This window comes from Syngnathus floridae, chromosome 3 (assembly GCF_059516105.1).
Source record: "Syngnathus floridae isolate MCC-2025c chromosome 3, RoL_Sflo_1.0, whole genome shotgun sequence".
NCBI classification, from domain to species: domain Eukaryota; kingdom Metazoa; phylum Chordata; class Actinopteri; order Syngnathiformes; family Syngnathidae; genus Syngnathus; species Syngnathus floridae.
Window position 1 is genome coordinate 4,910,483 of NC_142415.1, and position 20,482 is coordinate 4,930,964.

A 20,482-nucleotide genomic window follows, 5' to 3' on the forward strand; every position below is an offset into this window, starting at 1 on the left:
TCGGGTACAGGCAATCGTGGTCGTGTCAGGCAGGGTCTGGATCGATCATGGTAGAGCCAGACAGGGTTCAGTAACGGAGATCAGTTGTAAAAAATCTAGCGAGCAGGAACGGATAGAAACGCAGACAAACTGACCAGGAATGACGGGAGACAGGTATTTAAATATACAGATGAGCGGGTAATAAGGAACAGGTGACAGCGATGAGCGCTGATTAGCGCGAGGGCGTGGCCGCTTCCAGTGTGCGTGGTGGAAAGTTAGCCTCCAGGATCAATGTGGAGCAGAAACGTGACAGCTTTGACTTTAAAATTTGATGTAACATGACCCACAGGATCCTATCTTGTCAAATTTTGCACATTAAATGACAGTTTAGGCCTGAAGGACATATAACTTATCTGTCATTATCATGGTAGTGTCACTGGTTACATGAAACAAATGTTTTATTCTTTACTGTTTTTCTCCTCGCAGGTCAACAAGATCTACCTTATATTGGGTTAGGGTTAGGGTTCAGAACTCAGATTTCTCTGAAACATTAAATTTGATGGTCTATGTAAACATGCAAACTCATTAAACTTTGCACACATCAGGGCAGGCAAAATCATCAATATGTTATTAGTTTATCATGCGATTAAAAAGAAAAAATGGCTCAGGTCGTGTCCCCTAAAATTTGTTAGCAGCCCCAGTTCTACGTTACATGTATATCTACTAAAATTTGGTGGTGTGTGTAAACAGCCAAAGACCAACAATAATGACTTTTGGAGCAATTTGCTAAACCTAACAAGCAGTCTACCATTTTGATTTTTCTTTTTCAAATTGGCCTGATTTTGGGCCTTTTATGGATGTTGCATAATAAAGAGGTACTCCTAGCGGTTTTATCAGTTTGTCTTGAAACTATGGTTGTTCCCAATGTACCAATGTATCTCAAAGTGTCAGCTCCCCAATGTTGCAAGGGCCCTTTAAAGCTGTGTGGAGCAATAGTTTTAAATTAATTTTCAAAAATATATGATATGATTTCTTTTCTGTCCCTCTATTTTAATTATTTACCTCCAATTTGAAATAGATTTGTCTTTTTTTTAAATCTAGTTTCAACATTTTTGACTGATTCAATTTGTAACCATTTAAAACTCTCAACTTATCACTAAATCAGAATTTCTACAGATTCATCCCCAGACTCCAAATATATTAAACAATTGAAACAATTCCAACTTAAACATATTCATCTCATTCCAGGTCATTTAATAGCAATCCACATTATTCAATATCATTCAAAGCTCAGCCTTCACGTTCAATTTTGCCATAAATTACATGGCAAAGGACATTCTTTACTTAAGGTTCCACTTACATTGTTTGAATTTGCACATTCTAAAAATATTTTACCCTCTCCTTGAACAGGAAATTTGTACCAAATTATGTAGAGTAAAATGCCTTAAATAATACGCACATCCAGTGTTGGGAAAGTTCAGTTTCTACATGAACAAGTTTAAAGTTCAGTTCACAAATTTTAAAATGAGCTTGTTCAATTCATAGTTCATAACTGATTTTTTTCAAGTTCACTGTTTCAAAATTGAAAAGTTCATAGTTGTTTTCTTCCCCCAAATAAAAAAGTTGCTGTGAGCTTTTACCCTATGGCAGGGGTTTCCAAACTATTTGCAAGGAGGGCCAGATTTGATAAAGTGAAGGGGCCCAGGGGCCAATACTTTTTTCAAACATTTTTTAACTACATAAATTTCATGCAAATAAATACTGTTATGAAACAAATGTCATTGTCCCAATTGTCTTTATTTTTTAAATGACGAAATAACCAAATATAAGTCACTCAGGCAGATGTGAACAACTTTAAAAACACAAATTCTGCCTTTCATTCATATCTGAAAAGTTAGATAACATTGAACAAACTGTATGAAATAATTTAATTTACAAGAGTTTAAAATTATTTTTGCCTCATGAACATTTTAAACAGAAGTTATAAGTAATGCAAAGTTGTCTGTTATTAAAACTTAAAACAAGTGAATTTTGCTCTCGTCATTTACAATATTTTTCAGAAAGTAATAGTTTGTGTCACGTCTACAGGTTCATAACTTCAACAGTATTAACATGGCCACTTCGTGATATTTAATATTAAGTAATTTTTAATTTTGACTCACAGCCCCACGTGATGAATTGCTGTTGTGATGCCAGTTCAGCTTGGAGCTGCTTCACTTTATCAGCGCGGTCACTCCCTGTTAGCTTGTCGTATGTGTTAGCATGTTTAGTCTGATGGTGTCTCTTTAGGTTGAAATCCTTAAACAAGGCAACAGTCTCTTTACGAATTAGACGAACACAATTGCTTTGATTTTCAGTGAAGGAGTATTGTAATTCCCATTTCTCTTGAAAGCGACGGCCCTCAATGTCAACTTTCCTCGTTTTCTTTGCAGTCGCCATGGCAGAAATGAGCGGAGAAGGCTGGTGCTGCCACCTTTTGGTAATAGTAGGAATTACAGTTTCATGTTTTTTTTTTTTATACTGTTTGACAGTGCAGGCGGGCCATGAATAATACATTGTAAGACCGAAGCTGTGGGCTGTATGCAATATGACCGGGGGCCAGATTTGGCCCGCGGGACGGACTTTGGACATGCCTGCCCTATGGCATATTAGCATTTTCTCATTGTTTTAAATCATTCCATTCACACTCGTACCAGGTTCTGCTATCACCCTCCAGTCTCAAATACTAGAGAAAACAAATACAAAAATATAACTGTGGCCCAAATGTGCAAACACAATCAATCTGCCATAGATGTCAGACTGAGGCAGGAAACAAAGGATGTGCAAAACATTTAAAATAACGTTATATTTGGTACAACTAACATTTCATGTTTTGTGAATTTATTATTTTCTAACTTGTTGCCTCAAAGAACCAGAAAACTTTTAGAAGGTGGGACATAAAAGCGCAAAGGTAAAGGTGCAAAGCCCAAATAAGTTACTAAAACAACAAAAAACACTAAGAGTAATTAGTGGTTCAACACCATTGAGAGCACTACAACCTATCATAAAAATCCTAAATGCTCTCATAGAATCCTAAATGCTCGCGATACCTCATCCGTTGCCTTTTGACAAGAAAGTGCAAGTGGGGATACTTGTCGCGCGAGTGAGTTTACATCGACTGAAGTGTCATCACGCTTTCTTGGCTCCTCTAAGCACACGTCACATTTTGATGACGCACGCACCATGCGACTGTTTGTGGTCGGTGCTGACAAATCGTTTTCCCCTGCCTAATTAAGCCTTATTTACACTACTTTTAGCAGGTCTAAATCTAAGTCTACATAAGAAGAGAAAACATGGCACCTTTTAAAGGCCCAGAGACACCGGTATATGTATAAATCGGTTTTAGTTAGCTTATGGGCTTATAAATATAAATTGACGATCGAAACAACGAAAAGGAAGCCGTTGCTCTCAAAAATATAATTTAAATTTGCCGCGCAGACGAGTTTGACTGCACCGAGCCGCCAGCCGGAAGTGACGTCTCATGACGTCTCAAGTTGTACGCGTTTAGCTTCAGTGAATGTAAACAAAAAGAGAAGAGGGGCCAGCGCGGAGACGTCGGGCCAGGCTTGCGGCCAACCCAGCTCGCCCAGCCGTGCCTTGCGTTCGCCTGATAGGATCCACGAACCGGACAGTGCGTGCCTGTTGTGTGCTCGTGTTCACAGTGGCCTGGTTGACTGTCATCTTTCCTGACTCTGCTGTGCATCGGGAGCGGCTAGCGTGCTATCACTCTTATTGTTCATTGTTGTTGACTCCTTGTTTAATTTTTCCTGTGTTGTTTACTTGTATGTGCGTTGTGAACTCTGTCTTGTCACCCTGGGATAGTGAGAAACGTAATTTCGATCTCTTTGTGTGTCTTGACATGCGGAGGAATCGACAATAAAGGAGACTTTGACTTTGAGACTTTGACTTTGAAAAGTATGTCGAAGCGTGACGGGAGGGGCACAATTCAGAAAACGTGCTCAGCTCGTCGAAAAAATCGATTTAATCAATACAATTAAAAATGCGCCTAAAACCTAAACCAAACGCTGCAGATGTTCATTTCTTCATGCGCGGTGGTCAACTCGGCACTCTAAAGCCCCCTGAGAACTTTTTACTCTGCCAACCTAACCACAGTGACGGGAGAGGCACAATTCAGAAAATGTGCTCAGCTCGTCGAGAAAATGCGATTTAAGCAATAAAATTAAAAAAGCGCAAAAAACCTCAACCAAACGTTGCAGGTGGTCATTTCTTCATGTGCCGAGATCAACTCGGCACTCTAAAGCCCCCAAGAGCACTTTTTACTATGCCAACCTAACCAGAGTGACGGGAGGGGCACAATTCAGAAAACGTGCTCAGCTCAGCCCAAGTGAATTGCTAGATTCATCATATTCTGCGTCAATAGAGGTTTCTGAATCGGATAAAATGCTGCTAATATTGCCGCTAGAAACGGAGCTGTCGCTATCATCTACCATGTTGTTTGGGTTTGTTGAGATTCGGATGCACAGTGACGTCACAGTAATGGCACCACCAGTGTGGCTGCGTGCGGAACCCGATCGATAAACTGGCATTTAATTTTAGCTTTCTTCTTAGTAATCGGTGTCAATTTTTAATTTCCAATGCGGCAAATGTGTTCTCTTTATACATTCTATCAAATTCCGTTCTAACTGAAAAAAATAAGGGATGTCTCTAGGCCTTTAAGAAAATGAACTGCCCTTCAATACCCTCGAATGAGCGCGTTCACAAAAACAAAACCGTCCACGAAGCAAAAATGCGTGACCTTCACTTGTCCCAAAATATGAAGTTGATTAACTTTCATTCATTGAACACGTTCAGGTACAACACTGCACACATTACTGACAGTCGACAGATAACAGTTGTATAAACTTCCTGGGCTGTGAAACATATTTTGGCTATACAAATACAAATTTAACAATATTTTAGTAAACATTTATGCATTTATTTATGATAGTTCACAATCCCGTTGGTCAAAAATGAACAACAAACGTAACAAGTGTTTTGTTTTCACTTTGTGGTACTGTACTGCAAATTTAACTTTTGGGGAATGTGACTCCCTCCTCACCAACCCCACCCATTTTTATGTTCTAGCTCTTAGTAAATTGAAGGTGCAGGACATGTATCAGCATGGCCAGGTGGAGATTGTGCATACCAACGTGGTGTTTGACATCTGCAGCTTGATGCTGTATGGGACCCAAGCTATTCCCATACGCCTTAAGATCCTTTTGGACCGCCTTCTCTCTGTTCTCAAACAAGAAGAGGTTATCAGGATCCTCAATGCACTTGACTGGACACTACAGGACTACATACGAGGATATGTACTGCAGGTAAACACAAGTGACTTACACTTACTTACATGCTTTTATTTTTAAACTTAACTTTTTTCCCCTTTTGCTCAGTAAGACTAATAATGGATTGTGTGGTCTGTAAAGTGACGGTTCTACAAACACACACACTTGCATGCAGACATACAATCATCTCTCTTGCTTCTCTTTTTTGTTCATTCATGCCATTTGTTAATTGTATCAAGTATTTTCATATTTTGTAGTATTCAGGTGAATTAGGGCAGGATGGAGCATGGGATGACAGACGGATTGGTGCAGCTGTCATGTATCTTGTACTGGTCTGTTGTGGTGAAGAAGGAGCTGAGTCAAAAGGAAAATCTCTCGATTTAGCGGTCACTTTTTTGTTCCTACCCTTACCTATGATCACAAGCTCTGGGTCATGGCAGAAAGATCCCAGATCCAAGCAAACAAAATGGATTTTCTTGGAAGGTAGTCCAGGCCCTTCCTTAGAGATGGGTTGAGAAGTTTGGTCATTCAGGAGGGACTTTGTCTAGCTGCTGCTCCTCTGCATTGAGAGGAGCCAGATGAGGTGGCTCAAGCATCTGATTAGTGTACCTCCTGGACGCCTTCCTGGTGAGGTGTTCCGAGCATGTCCCACCAGCTGTAGACTCCAGAAAGGACCCAGGACACGCTGGCTCGACTATGTCTGGCCTGTGAATGCCATGGGGTCTTTCCGGCAGAGTTGAAAAAAGTGACTGTGGATAAGAAAGTTTGGGATTCCCTGCTAAAGCTAATGCCTCCGCGACCCACGTGATCAATAGTAGATTTTAACACTCCAGTTTTTGCCGTGAATTTATAGAGCACTCTTAAATTCTCAACACACAAATTGTAGAATTTAGGACTGAAAATGAACATTAGAATTCCGTCATTTGTCCAGTTTTTCATGATCAGTTATGAGGGGGAAAAAAAGACAAACCTGAAAATTTAATAAATCTTCAATAAGGTAATATACATATATTGAGTGGTACCTCTACCTACGAACCTTAATTGGTTCTGCATTCGGCGTTGTGAGTAGACGCGTTTGTAAGTGGAAGCAAGGTTTCCCATTGAAATCAGTGTAAAAGCAAAAGTCTATCCCAAAAGTCACACTTTTTGTCCTATTACTGTGTGTAAAACACACACAAAAACAAAACAACAGCTTTTTTTTTTGCTTTTTCAAACCTTATAAAATATAAGCGTCTCTTCATTCTTGACCTCCTGACTTTTCTACACTTGCTAAAAATATCTCTGAGAAGACAGAAAACGGCAGGCAAATAAATGATTTTATGCTTCCACGTACTCGTTGGGACTTTTTGGTGCTATTGATGAGTTTTCCGACTGTGTGAGTGGTCATTGAACACACCTCGCGCAAAACGCGAGTGAGAACGTAATAAAAGAAAAGGTACTTATTGAAAACAACCTGGTATTGTCTGCCGCATGGCAACAGCTTCCGCCTTTCGCTCAATCTCAACGCGTGCACGCTCCCATGGCAGGGGATACCGGTACTGATCACTGGGGCACCTCCTGTGGCACAACACTGTCCATACCCCCCATGAGCTCAACGATACACATGCCTTGGCTATGCTTCTTTTTGATTTCGAGTTTCAAATTGATTGTCTTACGAGACATATTCGACTACACTACTTGTTTTTTTATACTGCTAATGCGCCGAGATGAACAGGGAATGGCTGAGCAAAGAAAATGGAGGTTAGGGTTATTCTTCGGTTTGTATCTGGTGAAGTTTGTATGTATAGGTGTTCGTTAGTAGAGGTAGTATGTGTGTGTGTCTATATGTATGTGTTTGTGTGTGTGTATGTATGTATGTATGTATGTATGTATATATATGTATATATATACTATATATATATAATATATATATATATAGTATATATATGTGTATATATATGTGTGTATATACGTATACATAGATATATATATGTATATATATATATATATATATATATATATATATATATATATATATATATATATATATATATATATATATATATATATATAAACCACACACTCTATCGGAAGGGTGGGGAGGAGGGACCTGCACGTGTGCAGTATTAAAAAATAGACAAATTGTTACTGAGCTGTTGGAAGGATCGTCTGTAATACCTTTAAGGAAAATTCACCCTGACACAAATCAAACTTACACAAGATTCAGTTAAATTCCATTCTACTGTATTATTACAGTCTGCATTCAGAAATAAGTTTAAAAAAGTGGATACTAATTCGGGCAATCCTTACAATATATAGCCTACTCTCTCTACAATTCTATGAAGGTGGAGGCTGTTGGTCTTGTCCTTTTTCTGACTCTGCTATACTGCTAGTCTCTTGGACAGCGTCCATTCCTGCAAACGTCATTCGAGCCAACATTGGTGATTCCAAATGCCTTATTTGTTAGTCCCTTGACAGTTCAAGCTTTCTTTTCATCTCATTATGAATTCAATGTTGATGCCTAATAATGTTTTGTTCTCTCCCAACATGAGCAGAGCTACTGTTCTTTGCCGCCCATGTTTTTGTATAGAAACATTTCCCCCTCCTTGTCCAACGATGTTTAAGAATCTCTCATGCAAGCCACTGAACACTGTGTTTTACTAGTGTTTAATGATTATTCAGAACGAATGTTAAAAATCCATATTCATGTGGCTAAATCTGAATACTTTGACGTTAAAGTAATCGTATATGTACTTATCGTTTTTTTAGCTAATCTGACTTTTGTAATCTACATCAGGCATGGAAACGTAAACAGTCTGGCAAAGAGTGAGTTGAGCAAGGCTATATATATGTATATACTGGCTTGACTGTGAATGTTGAGCAGCTGAAGGCTGTTAGACTGATGAGGTGTGGCTGATCAGCAGAGTGAGGGTGGGGCGGAGCAGACTATAACAGTCACAATAGTTCTGCATCTTCAAGTACAAAAAAAATAGTGTTTCAGTTTCCCCATCACTGTTAATACGTGCAAGTGCACACACACACACATACGCACACACAGAAATATCGTTTTTAAATTCACGCAGATCGCTGATGTTGTGTGTGTGAACCCGGCAACTTTTGTGAAGACAGTGTTATCATTTGCGTGTTATCGTTCAGTTGTTGCGCTGTCCAGCTGAGCATAAATAGTCAATGAACTAATGTTTGATGTCGATGGTAAAACAGATGTCCCGCTGGATATTGTCTAGCGGAGAATGAACATTTTGTGACATTTTGGAGTCCTGCTAAACACGTGCATTATGGAGTTCTGCTAAACACGTGTTTGTAAAGTAGTGCTGGTTTGGAATAAAAGTTAATGAAACTTTGGAATGTAGGCAGCGCCATATTGACATGCTAAGTCATGCAACAGAGGCTTCACTGTCAATGCATTTACAAAGGTGACCCTGAACAATATATGAGTGTATTTTAGGTATTTTAATGTGTTTTAGTTTCTCGCAAGCCTAACACAATTGTAGACACACAATTCAGACTGTACTGTTTTTCGTGACTGCATTTTACATTAGTTTACCAATTAGTTTTAGCGTGTTAAGCTTCTCATGTTCTATATTTTTCGCTTGCTGTGTTGCATACTTACCGTACTTTCCATACTATTGGGCGCACTTAAAATCTTAAAAATTTACTCATAAAAACAGTGCGCCTTATAATGCAGAGCACCTTATATATTGATCAATTGATGAATTTGTTAATCCATACTAGGTGTACACAGCGCTCTGCCAAATGTTTCAGTATGTTTTAGTACGACTAGTAAATTACAAGGTCGCATTGCTTCCTAGCATTACGGCAACTGTAGTCAGAGGGCGTCACTGAATAGCTGTTGTACCCGCGAGGGTATCTCATTTCAAAATAGGTTGTTCCGTTAATGTTTTCGAGTGCATTTACGGATCAATATGCAACGGAATCATAAATAAGCAGCACCAATGTGTTAAATTAGTTTTTAGTCGGTTCCGATCACTTTTATGGGAGACAGTTTGAGAAACGTGATTGTTTACAGCGTGCCGCCATAACACTTTGCTGAGGCTCATGGGAGTCTACGAGCTGAGGCTCATGGGAGTTTGCGGGTGGCTAATGCTATAATGATAGCTGCTATACGCATGAGGCTCTTTCATTTCAAAATAGGCTGCTCCGTTAATGTTTCAAGTAAATTTACGGATCGATATGGAAGGGAAACATAAGTAAGCAGTACCAATGTGTTAGATCAAACTTTAGTAGGTTCCGATCACTTTTATAGGAGATAATTTGAGAAATGCGATTGTTTACTGAGGGCTCATTGGTTATTGTGCATATTTTGTATATAAAGTTTAACTGAATACCTCATTGACTGGTTTATCGCGATACAAATTAAATTAAAGAAAGTTTATGACCGTAAAAAAAATAAGTGGGGTTGCTGGACCAAGAAGCCAAAGCGTATCATTTTCATGCTGAAAGGGAGTTGTACTTTACCTCATTGACTGGGTTGACATTCCCTTTAGCACAGCACCATCTAGGCCAGACATGGGCAAACTACGGCCGACAGGGCCGTTTAATCCGGCCTGCCAACCCTGAATAAATTGTACTATTAAAATTTTTTTTTTCTGTCATTTTCCCTGCAATGACTGCGTTTCCCTAGTAGATGGGAAACCGCCCGCCTGCGCATTTATTACCGGAAGCCGTGTCAGAAAGCTGGGTCCACACTCACAAGTGCGTGTACGCACTCCGCGCTCTATTTCTATTAGTGCGGAATTTAGAGTGTAGGCTTTGACGTCAGCATTCTCGTAATTTGTGCGCTGAGCTTTCAGATACAGTTTTACGCTAAAGCCACCCACAAACCTTCCCCTGGAATCCTTCCATTAAAATGAGTGGCCCAAGGATAGGGAAAGGCGGACACTGAGTGCCGAGTGTTTAAAAAAGAGTGGACAATTTCGCTCGACCTACGCGACATGACGTTCAGCCACATCAACCCGTCACAGATCTAGGTTAACGGACCAACACCTCGGCTCTATCCTAAGAATTGCCACAACAAATTTTACTCTAGACTATGACGCACTAGCAAAAAAGGGAGACCAACAACACTGTTCCCACTGAAAATGATAGGGAGTTTCTCAAGTTTGTCATACAAATAGCAGGGATTGAAACTAGCAACCATTCTCATTTTCAAACAATGCAGGATGCTCAAGGACATTGATGCACCACCTGTTTGTGACTAATCTTAACTTTTAAAGTTCTTCAGGCCAACTTTAAGGAAGTGTTTCCCGCTTTATCACCTCCGTCACCAGGTGTTTGTGAGTTAAAACTCAGCTCTGATTTTCAGATATCCGTCACCGTGTTGCCGTTTTGATTTCTTTATTTCTTTGTTTAGATGTGTTCTTTCGCTGATTCTTCAAGATGATGTATTTGGTCAGAATGTTTGCCGTTTTATGTGATTTCGCCTCATAATATAAACATATTTCATAAATCTGACCTGCAGGCGCTGAAGTGATGGAAACTGTTATTCATAATAACAGTGTCGTATTTAATGAGAATCACTTTTATTGTTTTTACTGTCTGAAGGCGAAGGCCGTCACACAATAACAACAATTCACTTTCTTCTTCTTCTTCTATTTTACAGTATTCTCACTTTTCTGTCCCTTAACTACTTCCACATAATTCATTCGATTCACTTCATTCCACTTTTAACATAATCCAAATATTCACGCGAGGAGGGCTTCCATTTTTTTTCCAATTCGAAAAATTTACGGTTTTCCCAAAATTCACAAATTTTCACCCAAATTTTCCCCATTTGTTCTCAATGGCACATTCTAGATTTCATGTTTACGTCTTTCTCTTCTTACTTACATTTTTCGACTGATTTTAACCATTCCAACTTCAAACTATTCAGCTTATACCGATTGATTCTGAGATTTCCCCCTTACAGAGAAATCTACATTCTCCCAATTAATAGACCCACAAATATTTGGATTTAGTCATGTTTTCCTCTCTAACTTCTACATTTTTTAAACGATTCAACCACTTCCAACTTTAAATGATTCATCTTATGCCTGCTGTTTCCAAGAATTCCCCCGTACCAAAAATTGTACATTCTCCTCATTACCAGACCCACAAGTATTTGGACTCATTCAGTTTTCTCCCTCTAAATTCCACGTTTTGACCAATACAACCCATTCCAACTTTAAACTATTCAGTTTATACCTACTGATTCCAAGAATTCCCCTTTACCAAGACTTTTACCTTCTCCCCAATACCAGACCCACAAGTACTTGGACTCTATCAGTTTTTCCTCTCTAACTTCTAAATGTTTTGACCAATTGAACCCCAGTCCAACTTTCAACTGTTCACCTTATGCTTACCTTATTCACCCACTTCACCCACACCCCACAGTGTGGCTGCCATCTTGGAGTGACCCAGAAGTGCCCCAATATCAACAGGAAGTGAACCGGAAGTGCCACCAAACCTAGCAGGAAGGTAACCAGAAGTCCCCAAAAACTAACCGGAAGTGGCCCAAATTGAACCAGAAGTGCCCGAAACCAACCACAAATGCCCTAAATTGAACCGGAAGTGCCCCCAACAAATTAGAAATGCCCCAAATTGAACCGGAAGTGCCCTAAAGTGAACCAGAAGTGCCCCTAACAAACCAGGAGTGCCCCAAATTGAACCGGAAATGCCACACACAAACCAGAAGTGTACTAAATTGAATCGTAAGTGCCCCAAATTAAACCGTAAGTGCTGGAACTTTTAGCTGTTCATCTTATTCCTACCTATCCCAAAACTTCCCACTCACCAAAATTTCCACATTTTTAATTTTAAAATTTTGCAACATTTCGTTTTTCCCTTCTAATTTCGACATTTTTGACCGATTTAATCCATTCCAACATAACCTTTTCATCTTGCATCCCATCTTCAACATTTTCAGCTTATTCACAGTCGTATAAGATTTTCTGTCATTTGACATCATTCTGTAGCATTCTCAAAGTATGTTATTCAGCTTCTTCGCCTTCACAGACAATTTCTCCAGAAATGCCAAATACTAGTTATATATGTTAATATGATTTTTATGAATCAGAAATCAACACAAATGGTGTAAATCTATATTAATCTATACAATACAATCTACATTTATATGAGTATTAATCGTATGATTATATGGCCGTATAAAGTATCTCAAAGTTTTTTTGCTGTGCCAAAACCTTTATCTGATTCTTCTATTCTGCAGTCATGTCTAGGGCAGGGTTTGTAATCAAGCCTACAGTATAAATATGAATGTGTAACGCAAAACACGAGACTAATGTGTAAATGTTCTTTGTTTCCATTTCACTTTCATTCTATTCTATCGATTTATATACCCTTTGTTAGAGTGGTGCTCACTCTAACTTATTTTGCATGAACCCCACGGGAGACAGTATGCCTTTTGAACACTTGCAAGTGGAGAGTTCGTTCGTCACTGTGCATACAACGATAATCGAACGAAGTCTGACTTTGGATTCTTGCAAGAGAGTATTTATTCAGCAAAAGCAGGGTGCTGAGAGTGGTCAGGATGGGGGTGAACCTCTGGCCTCTGGTCAAATCAGAGCAGGGGTGTTTTACGACATTGGGGGAAACAGAACAACTTTGATTGCTTAATCTACAGTTGGTCAATCAGTTCAAAGGATCTTAGCACTTTGTTCTACTACTTTGTTAAGACAGGATACGTTTGGTTAATTATTACAGGTTACATTCCAACATAAGCATAGGATCAAACTCATCTATCAACCCAAACACCCTTTTCGTGTAACTTTTATAACTTTGCTATTCTATTTCCCCTGTTCTGTCTGTAGGATGTAGCAGGAAAAGTACTGGATCGATGGGCTATTATGACATTTGAGGAGGAGATTGCAACCCTGCAGCAGTTTCTGCGCTTTGGTGAGACCAAATCCATCGTGGAACTCATGGCTCTACAAGACAAGGAGGGTCAAGCAGCATTAGTTCCCAGCACTCGGACCATCTCAGATATTCATACATTCATTGAGCGAAACACGTCATGCTCTTCTGCTATCTTGTCTACAACCAAAGCAGAGAAGCAGAAAGGCAACAACATGCACCACTTTGAGAAACTTATTAAAAGCATGGCCTTCATATTGCCTTTCCAGCTCTTAAATTCTCTTCCAGCTCAATGTCTTGGCTGTCCAACAGGTTCATGCCAGCAGCTTCATGAGCAACACCAGGAGTCATGCCAAGGATCAGTAAAGCACCAGAGTCAAAGGCAAGGTGATCAAGTGCAGGACAAGATTGCTAATGAGAAAATCCAACAAATTCCATCTTCAGCAGACAGCAGCCATATCGGTACCAACTCTGTCACATTCACTGCTCTTCAAGACAACCAGGTGGAATGTCTTTCCTCAACAACAAAGATTGAGGTGGGAGATTTTTCAACCAGTGACAACTACTCTGATGCCCCCCCCCCACCCTCCATGATCTCTGATGTGATTCAAATGTCAGCCTTTGGTAGGATGCGCAATGGGCACACTGGATTGGGGATTTCAATAGGAAGTAGGGGTGGAGGAGCTCTGAAGAAGGGTCGTGTATTTTGCAATGCCTGTGAGAAGACATTCTATGACAAAGGCACACTTAAAATCCATTACAATGCAGTGCACCTTAAGATAAAGCACAAGTGTACAATTGAGGGATGCAATATGGTATTTAGCTCACTGCGCAGTCGCAACCGCCACAGTGCAAATCCTAACCCACGACTTCACATGTCCTTGAATCGCAACAACAGACAAAAGTACATACAGGACATTTTATCTGCGGAAGAATACTATCCTGGAGAGAAAATGTCTCAGCAAGTCACATCCATTCCAACTTGCTCTGCAAAACGTCACAGATCATTGTATAGCTACACGGTGGAGCAAGTGGATAGTGGCCTAAAGATACAAAAGAGCTCTTTCCCCAGTACAGGCCAGCGTGGCATTCTGTTTCCCAATTTAAAGGCAGTACAGCCAGTCCTGCCTTTCTATCGCAGCCTTGTTACACCAGCAGAAATTGCCCATGCTACAGGAATACTACCCGTACTCCCCCTACTGTCACCCTCGGTTTCTGTAAAACATACTACTGTTCATGACATCTGTAATGCTGACCCCATACCCAAAAAAAAGTCTCGAAAGTCAAGTATGCCCATAAAGATAGAAAAGGGGATGTTGGAGCAAAATGAGCAGACTAATAAGGGGACTAACTTTGAAAAGAACATTCCTTTGCTGGACCCAGACAAAGAAGCGCATCGTTGTCATAGAGCAAAACAGGAAATTATTTTCATGGGGGCTGAGTTTGAGCACGAAGAGAAAGAAATATATTTTTATGAAGCTCAAGAAAGGAAAGGTAAAAAGTATTTGCCAGACCAAACCATAGAAAAGCATAAGGATGACACCATACAGCAAGTAAAAACAGTAACTACCATTAGTTCATCCTCTTCTTTAAAAAACACTTTGATCAAGAGCCTTCGTAACAATCAGTTGGACAGTCAGGCACTCAGCTTTAATGAGGAAATCGATGGCAAAGAGTATAAAAATACAAAATATGAAGATGAACGAATTTCAAAGCGACAATGCAGTGGGCATTGGCTGACAAATGAGAATACTCTTCAAGTTTTAGACCACAAGAAGGAAGCATCTGAGGGCTGTGGAGATTTTCAGGATAAGATACCCCACTATGAAATCGATGGTAAGACTTTTAAGAACCTTGACAGTGTCTGCTGCACTACGAAAATGTGCACCATAAGAAGATGTACATGTGCAATGCAGTGCTGCAGTGCAATATTTCCCTCGCGCAGGAGCCAGATCAGTGAGAAAAAGAGAAGCCTGCATCTTGCGTGAATATAAAATAAATGGACGTAGACGAGTGCTTTGAATCATGCAATGGAAGTGGTGCAGTACGGTTGCTTCATACTCATGAAATTGTTAACTGAGTGCATATTAACAATAGCCTAAGCCAACTGTGATTCATACATACCGTAATTTCTGGACTATAAGTCGCGTTTTTTTTCATAGTTTGGGTGGGGGGGGGGCGACTTCTATTCAGAAGCGACTTATATATGTTTTTTTCACAAAGTTTTACTTGATCATTAAGGCATCACTTACTTACAAGTATAGTTGACCACTTCCCATGTTATTTTTAGTATAGTTGATCACTCCACATGCTTTTATAGCTTTATCTTGAACATATTCAAAACATAAAAAATAGAGAAAACATTGAATAAAGAAATTAACTCTTTAAAGCACCATATCCAAGTCTACTGTCTGCTGTATGTACACTTGCTCCATTTTTGCTCCTCTTATATTTATTATTATTATTTATTATTATTTGTTTATTTATCATTTATTCAACACTCTTATTTATTCATTGTTTGTGCCTTCTTGGTTTTTTTGTGTTGCTTGTATGCATATGTGTACTATCTCACCGAGGGATAGTGGGAACGTAATTTTAATCTCTTTGTGTGTCTTGGTATATCAAAAAAAAAAATCGACAATAAAGCAGACTTTGACTTTGATAAAACAACCAAATAAACAAAACAAAAAACTACATCTGAAAAAAATTATATTTTCAGACGAAACTGGATGAGGGTGCTCTAAATTTCACCGTTGGCCGTGACTCATCAACTGGGTGGGCTTAAGAAAAATGGCACCAAAAAGAAACTCATATTTTGCAGGTTACAAACTTCAAGTTGTAAAATATGCTGCTGAAAACAGTAATCAAGCAGCAGAAAGAAAGTTTGTAGAACCGTGGTGTTCCAATGGATTACTATTTCAAGTGACGTCAGTGACGCGGCGCGGCGGTTGTTTACATAAAGGACAAACGTACCCACGTAAGGACTACCGGCATCATTAGCGGTGATCATTTCTAAGTGACATGGAGGACAAAGAGTTTGAAGGAATTAAGGATGTGGAGTGACATAGAAGGTTTGAAAAATTATTATGGCTTTTACGCACGCCCGGTCCTACTCTACTGAGTCGGGGGCCGGCGCTCGGCCGAGTGGCTGTCCGCGAACGGTGCATGGGGCTCGGACATGGCCATTACGCACGCCCGGTCCTATGCCATGGAGCTCTCGTGTCTGGAAGTCCACGCCGCCACATGCTTGGAAGTTTGTTTTGTTTAATAAAGAGCCGTTTGCCAAACCCACGTCTATCCTTGTACTTTGTTAACGCTACAATATAGTTATATACTAGATCTGTGGAATAAAGACGAGGCTGACGTCAGGGCGCACGCACGGCGATGTTGACAAAGGACGAGGAATGTGATCGATGGATTTAATGAATTTAAAGTGCACGGATGGTTTGATAATATTATTGCTTATATTATAGTTATTTGAAATATAGTTGATCTATCGTTATATGAGCCTGTGGAATATTTTGAAGTGCAAGCGCCCTCAGCCGTGCGCACCCATTGTTGACAAATCACGATCGATGGATTTAATGAATTGGAGTGACACCAATGATTTTATAAACGTGTTATTCATGTAATCGTTTTCTTTAATAACTCTATATGTTACGTCAGGCCCATTCTCAGCTCTTCGTTTGTCACGTTAGCATACCTATCGGTTAGCCTGTTGCTATGTATCAAACGATCGATGGATTTAATGAATTGGAGTGACACAGATGGTTTTATAAACATGTTATTTATGTAATAGTTGTCCTAAATCACTCTATATGTTACGTCAGGCCCGTTCTCAGCTCCTCGTTTCAGTTTGTCACGTTAGCATACCTATCGTTTAGCCTGTTGCTATCGTATCGAAAGATCGATGGATTTAATGAATTGGAGTGACACCGATGGTTTTATAAACATGTTAGTCATGTAATAGTTGTCCTTAATCACTCTATATGTTACGTCAGGCTCGTTCTCAGCACTTTGTTTGTGTTTGTCACGTTAGCTTACCTATCGTTTAGCCTGTTGTTGCTATCGTTTAGCCTGTTGTTGCTCGTTCATGACTGTTTTTAGTGTGGGATTTTGTCGAATAAATTGCCCCCCAAAATGCGACTTATACTCCGGAGCGACTTATATATGTTTTTTTTCACTTATTGGGGCATTTTATGGCTGTTGCGACTTATACTCCGAAGCGACTTATAGTCCGGAAAATACGGTAAGTGGAGTTGTGAGCAAAGTAGGGGGTAATAATTTTTTCTATAGTTAAACATTTGTTTCTGAAATTATCATCCATCTGGTCCATGTGATCTGACACATCTCTGTACACTCGAACAACGTTGTGTGACACACATTGTGTTTTTTATAGTAATTATAATTTATATGTGTCCCTTAAATGTTTTCTACAGTATAGGTTATGTTATGTTATGTTATGTTATGTTATGTTATGTTATGTTATGTATATGTTCCTTGAAGGGAGGGGAAAGCGAGGATGGTTCATTTATCATTAACTAGCCCAGTTTATGTATCTTTTTATCAGGAAAATGAAAAAAGTTAGCATGTTTTAGCAAGTTATCATTTTCTATTTTATCCATTTATTTTGGTAAATACGCAAATACGACATGTTCTGAAACGCTTTAAGTAAGATGAATTGTTCATACATCGTTACATGTTCAATTAAAATTGGTTAGGGCTCATTAGACTTACATTTCCCCTGAAGTCCACATATGGGCTACCACCTCCGTCGTCTATCCGAAAAGGAGGCGCTTTAAACGGCACACTCAGCTGAAGGGTCGGCCTCCTCGCTGAAAGTCCGGTGCTCCCAAAAAAGCAATGAAAGACCTCATTTCTTGCTCTTAAATCAGCAACAGAGAGGCTAATCCTTGTGATATGTTGAAGTAGTCAGAAGTAGAGTTGTCCATATAATACATTTTTGCTGATAGCTGTTTTTGCACATTTTAAGCAATAGTCTTTACAATGATTACCAATGGGGGAAATTGTGATCTTTTCCTTCTGTGACATAGTCAGGCTGATGTGTCAAATCAAGGAGACTCCGCCCAAAAAGTGGGCCCTTCTGTTCTAAAATACCATTAAATCTTTTTTCGGGGGGAAGTTATAGCACTGACATTATTTTATAATTCAGTTCCATCACATAAGTGCATGAATGTTGGCTCGCTTTACTGTCTCTTTAAATATACTTCTATAGACAGATATGAGATTGAATCCCAAGTTATAGACAAAGAGCTGAGAGGCAGTTGAGTTGACGTGAAGGAAAATTTAAAACAAATCCCTTTTATATATTTTGGAGTATAAATGTTTGAAAATTCTCCTATATGTGCTTAAAGGATTTTTTTATTTTTTATTTTTACACACCTGGCTTGCGCACTTTCAAATTACACTGATTCTCTTGTCCAGATTTCTGACAAAGCCACAATGCATTACCTGAAAAGAGTAAAAGAGACTTGGTGAAGTCTAATGTGGCCCTAATTACTGGATTGTGGAGTTTTCATGAGAAGTGAATTCCATAGAGATCCATTTGAAAAATAGTATACGTCATCCTGCAAATATAAACCTAATTAACATGCAGAGTGAGAAAGGTCATTGATCGTTGTCAAGTGACGTGTCTGGTTCATGTAACCAGATACTTTGAAGTATCTGGTTTTGCATTCTGATTTTAATAAATACAACAAAAGCAATTTAATCAAAATAATGTGCTCTTGACTGAATGCATGTTTGGAGACAATGCAAAGTAAGTGAGTGTTCGATAGTCTAATGCTTTCCACATGCAAACAAACACAAACCATCAAATCAATCAAATAACATGCCAGACACAATCACATAAAAATGATAATGACAATACCATCCATTTTCTGTACCGCTTGTCCCCAAGGGGGTCGCAGGCTTGCTGGAGCCTATCCCAGCAGTCATCGGGTAGGAGGCGGGGGACACGCTGAACCGGTGGCCAGCCAATCGCAGAGACAAACAACAATCTGCTCTCACACTCATACGGGCAATTTGGAGTTCTCAATTGGCCTGCTATGCAAGTTTTTTGAGATGTGGAAGAAAATCGGAGTGTCCGGGAAAAACCCACGCAGACACGGAGAGAACATGCAAACTCCACACAGGGATTTCTAGGTGTTTCTAGTTGTTTTATTTTCCTTTTTACTCCTTATTACATTTTGTCCTCAAACTATTCATTACTTTTCATTCATTTTTATTATTTACTTTTTATTCATTCTCATTATTACTTACTTATCATTAATTTTCTTTATTACTTTTTTATTGTCATTAAGTTTCTTAATTTAACTTTTCTGAAGCTTAATTTCCTTATTCATATTTTTGTCATTGTTATCACTATTTTTCCACTCACTGTAACAGTATGATATAATGTTGTTATCACTTGTACCAAATGTATATGTACTGATATAGAAAGTTAAAGCAAGGATAAGAGAGAATTAATTGACACTGTAAAATAGTTCGTACAATAAATGCTGACCAAGTTGGCGCAACGCAACAAGCTGGGCGTGTTTTCTTATTATAATCACAGACACTATAACTTGGAGACAGAGAATTTTGCCTGACTTTTTGGGTGAGTTGTGTCTAGTTGTTTCGACTGGAGAAGACGCGCAGCGCTAACAGTTAGCAACGCTTAGTATTGCAAGACAAGCTACCATCAGTATGGACGAGCTAAAAGCTCCACAGACGTCAAGTCAAGTTTATTTGTATAGCCCTAAATCACAAACAGTCTCAAAGGGCTTCACATAGCCAAAAATTGACAATTATTCTCAAAGCATCCCCTGATCATAAGCTCCCAAAAGGGCAAGGAAAAACTCAAAAAAACCCTGCCAGGGGAAAATGAGAAACCTTGAGAAGGGACCACAGATGGAAGGATCCCCCTTTCATGATCACCAGGTTGTAATGGATGCAGAGAGGGCACAAGTAATACATAATATGAAAATCAATGAAAAAATGGATGTCGGAGGTGCCCTCGATTGTCCTGGCAGTGTCTTCAAGGAGGTTGAGCTGCAGTTTCTTCATCTTGAATTGGTCCCCGAGAATCCAGCTAGCCGCTATCAGCTTTTGCGCCACCTAACCCCCTCCTCAGCCAGGGAGGGGGTGGGCAGAGAGAACAAAACAAACTTCGGCCAAATCGGCCACTCCAAGTTAGTTAAAGGCCATCTCATAGAAATGTGTCTTTAAACGTGTCTTAAATGTTTCTACTGAGGTAGTAGTTCTAATATCCATTGGTAGGGCATTCCAAAGCTCTGGAGCCCAAATAGAGA

The 20,482-nt window shown here is 39.4% G+C and overlaps 1 protein-coding gene across 3 annotated transcripts in view; it reads left to right on the forward strand.

The window, feature by feature from the left end:
* Positions 1-19,687, forward strand: part of LOC148400128 (zinc finger protein basonuclin-1-like) — a 32,916-nt gene extending 13,229 nt beyond the window's left edge. Inside the window, exons 1-4 of one of the 3 annotated variants that reach the window (XM_088371563.1) lie at positions 3,419-3,649; positions 5,104-5,339; positions 13,127-15,005; positions 19,090-19,687. In XM_088371563.1, coding sequence (XP_088227689.1) covers positions 5,130-5,339; positions 13,127-15,005; positions 19,090-19,334 — 2,334 coding nt within the window. In that variant the 5' untranslated portion in view covers positions 3,419-3,649; positions 5,104-5,129 and the 3' untranslated portion in view covers positions 19,335-19,687. Of the gene's footprint in view, positions 1-3,418; positions 3,650-5,103; positions 5,340-6,780; positions 7,044-13,126; positions 15,006-19,089 lie in introns of those variants that run through there. The other 2 variants (XM_088371562.1, XM_088371564.1) reach the window with 2 other exon arrangements.
* Positions 19,688-20,482: the final 795 nt, after the last annotated feature.